Genomic DNA, 2152 nt, shown 5'->3' on the forward strand with positions numbered 1-2152 from the left:
TTATCAATTTTGTATTAAAGAATAATTTTACAAAGGAAAGAAACATATATGGACATATTTTGCATATAATTATATATAATTATACATGGAACTTTTTTCCCGGGCAGGGATTACATTTATCTTTATTTTCATGCAAATAAAATTAAATTATTAAAGTCAATAACAAACATTATATTAATTGTTCTTATTTATTGTCTTTATTATCGAAATATAAAATTCATTGATATACATACGATCACGATAAAAAAATATATGTATGCATACTTCTTGAGAAAAACATACAATTGCCAAATAATTAATAATAATATCGTATGTCGAACTACCTGTGCTTCCCAACACTATCCCGATAAGACCTGTATTCGTCCATTTTCTTCGCCCCGTTTTTCTCAGTTCCCGTTTCATCGACCACTTCTCTCCTTCCATTAATCATTTCCTCGCGCTGCGATCGAATGGTCGAGCTTGAAATGTCCTCGAAGGTATCGTTTGCATATCCGCTTTCAATCGTCAGACCTCTCGAACCGCTTAAAACTGTTACAGAAGCGTTCTCGTCGGTTAGACGTTTAGACCCGACGAAGTAGTCTTTAATTTTTGTCGCGAGGCTTTCCTCGGCGCGGGAAAGTTCCGAAATAATTTCGCTGCCGCTCTCCGTCGTGCTGATCGACTCCTCGACAACGCTATCGACGTCGCGCGACGATCCCGAATCGTTCGAGTCTGCATGTCGGATTTTGGATTTCACTTCCTTTGGCATTTCCGCACTCGCTTTGTTCTCGACCGAACGCTTTTTCAAGTTGAAGCGCACCCTGGAGTCCTCGTTCTTCGAGTTTCCAGACAATCTCAGCCGCTTCGCGATCGACCAGGATTGAGTAGTGACTGTAGTTAAAAAGTTAAAAGTTAAATAGTTAATAACTTTTAACTTAAGGGGGAACATCACTGTGACGAATTCAAAAAAAATTTTTTTTGCATTTTTGTAATGTTTGAGGTCTAAAAATATGTCCCTAAAATATTATGTTGAACTCACAAGGATAACTATAGTAAATATGTAATAAAATAGCACGTGTTCAGATATATAGTACGTCCGGCCGCGTAAAACTTTAAACGCGTTTTTCTCGAAACCACGTTTTTGTAGCTGGGCGCTCGCATATCTCGGCCAATTTTTATCCAAATAACTTGATTTTTGAACACAACAAAATTGTCTTCTGTTAAGCGTATGATTTTTTCAATCGAATTTTTGGAAAAATAATTTAAAAAAGTAATAATTTTTTTTGTAAAATAGCGAACTATTTTTTTAAAAGAGTGTCATTTTGTTAAAAATTTTTTTTTTTTTAAATCCGTACGCTTAACTGAAACTACACTTACATACTTTAAAATGAAAAAAGAATTTTTGATTTTATCCCGTTCAGACGCATCACGGGCGCCCACGCACCCATGTTTTTCCAATAGAGGTTTACGTCATCGAAGACGGAGGCCAGATATTAACGTTAGTTTATGATTTTTTTTTATAAAATCTTAAATATATGTACTTTTAATATATAAAAATAAGAATTCATACAACTTATTAATTATCGCAAAAAAAATTCACGAAAATAGCCTTTTTTTCGTTACAGTGGTGTTCCCCCTTAATTTAGTTAATTTTGAACGATTTAACTATTAACATCAACTAGTTATTTTTAAACATATATAAACTTAACCTATTAACTTTTTTCTAAGTTAAAAATTTATCTATTTAAAAGAAAAAACATTTTCGTATAAAAAAAATATTTCATTGTTATTTCATGTAAACTTAATTTACAAATAAGATATTAAATTTATTTGATTATTTATATTGTAATTTTTTTTATTTATAGAAATTTTATTTAAAAAAATGACGACATTCTAATTTAATATAAATGATGTTTTTTAAAATTAACTTTTAATTTAAGGCCTTATGGCGATGCTGGAAGGTCGAAAAAATTTGCACGAGGTCGATAAAACAGATTCTTCGTTGTCAGTGGTATCTCTAAATGAATTTCATTTTGTCTCTTGTCCTTTTGTCTCACTCAAACACGTGCAATGTCCTTATCTAACTTATTGAAGTGCCATCTGTTGCAAAATCCAGCACTTACTGCTAGACGCAATTTTTGCTGTCTTTGCCTTAGCTAAACGTGCAAATTAC

At 32.2% G+C, this 2152-nt stretch overlaps 1 protein-coding gene across 1 annotated transcript in view; it reads right to left on the bottom strand.

The window, feature by feature from the left end:
• Positions 1-174: 174 nt before the first annotated feature.
• The window catches only part of LOC105448109, a 9372-nt gene continuing 7394 nt past the window's right edge, over positions 175-2152 (bottom strand). The window contains exon 3 of the mRNA XM_011686474.1: positions 175-870. Coding sequence (XP_011684776.1) covers positions 320-870 — 551 coding nt within the window. The 3' untranslated portion in view covers positions 175-319. The remainder of the gene's footprint in view (positions 871-2152) is intronic.

Source organism: Wasmannia auropunctata, unplaced genomic scaffold, assembly GCF_000956235.1.
Source record: "Wasmannia auropunctata unplaced genomic scaffold, wasmannia.A_1.0 LD336088.1, whole genome shotgun sequence".
Lineage (NCBI taxonomy): Eukaryota > Metazoa > Arthropoda > Insecta > Hymenoptera > Formicidae > Wasmannia > Wasmannia auropunctata.